Consider the following 1,365-nt stretch of genomic DNA (forward strand, 5'->3'; position numbering starts at 1 on the left):
GTGCACGAGCAGCTGGATAGAACAGGTGGAATTTACGCAGCTCATTTACGCACGTTTCCTGAAGATAGAAGAGTTTGTTGAATCTGACGTGACAAGTTCGTACGAACCCTTTGTACGAACAAAATAAGAGAAATTTAGGATAAGAATACAAACATGTTCTTGCATGAGGCCCATTGATATTCACACATAGATTACTGCATCACAACATGCACTCACCTTTAAAACCAATAGAAATGTTATTCAAAAAATCTTAAAAAATCTTTGATCAAAAGCCTCTGTCATTCCATCAGTGTAATATTTTAGGAAAATATACTATGCTCAATTTAGAAAATTTTATTCATTTTAAAAATTTTTGTTTGATATATAAAGTTCTTAATGGCTTAACTTCACCTCCTAACCATCACATAATCAATACGTTTTACATTCAGAGATTTCTCTTTAAATGGTTCATAAAAGTCTAAGTTCTGGTTAATGAGGTCATTTGCAGACAAATAAACAAATACACACACACAGGTAAACACCACTGGTTTCTAAATGAAAAGGTTCAGTTTACCTGCAGGACTCTGAGGAAACGTTCATGCTGCCTGACGTTGTAGAGAGCCTGTTTGAGCAGGACGACGGGCACATCACACTGTCTGGACTGGACGTTGGGGTTTGTGAACGTCTCCAGCACAGCCGTGTATTTCCACACTAAACTCTGCGTCCCACTCAGCTCGGTGTGGACGTGTGCTGCTGTGACTGGAAGGGCTTCTTTCAGAGAAGAGGGCACTGCCAAGAGAACGAAAAGCAGAGTTCTAAGTGTTGGTTGCATATGCAGAAGAATGTGGACAGAAGACACTATCAAGAAAAAAAAACACAAAATAAAGATCAAACTACTTTTTATCGTTTTTTACAGAACATTTTTCAATCCAAAAAATGAGAAATAAACAGAAGGGATTTAAAAAATCTAATAAAAAACAACATACAAGAAAACAGCAGCCTTTTTTTTTTTGCAATACCAGGCAATAAGCACAGCCAACCATAAACAAGAGCTGGAGAACTGGTGAGAGAATACAATTACTGTGTTTCTGGTTTATTATCAGTAGTGGGCAACACTAATCCAAAAATTAGCTCCGCAATTTCTAAAGTGCTTATGAAAATATTTAGGTCTGCAATTTCAAAAGTGCTTACGCCATAGAAAAACTAAGAGAAGCTAATTTTAAAGCGCAAGTACAATTTGACACTTACTAGCTGGCAACAACTCATGTACAATACATGCACAACACTGCCAACTAGTGGTGTATGAACTCTTTTACAACTTAATCCCACAACTGCTGATTGCTGGGGATGTGTTTTCCTGAAACAGACCTTTAGCTCCTGGTGTAA

General features: G+C 37.4%; 1 protein-coding gene across 1 annotated transcript in view; it reads right to left on the reverse strand.

Moving 5' to 3' along the window:
• cfap206 (cilia and flagella associated protein 206) overlaps nt 1–1,365 on the reverse strand; it is a gene marked incomplete at its 5' end in the record, with an annotated part of 19,099 nt that overhangs the window by 15,502 nt on the left and 2,232 nt on the right. The window contains 1 exon segment of the mRNA XM_014028389.1: nt 554–768. Within this exon segment, the coding sequence (XP_013883843.1) occupies nt 554–768 (215 nt within the window).

The sequence above is a fragment of the Austrofundulus limnaeus genome, unplaced genomic scaffold (genome assembly GCF_001266775.1).
Source record: "Austrofundulus limnaeus strain Quisiro unplaced genomic scaffold, Austrofundulus_limnaeus-1.0 Scaffold756, whole genome shotgun sequence".
NCBI classification, from domain to species: domain Eukaryota; kingdom Metazoa; phylum Chordata; class Actinopteri; order Cyprinodontiformes; family Rivulidae; genus Austrofundulus; species Austrofundulus limnaeus.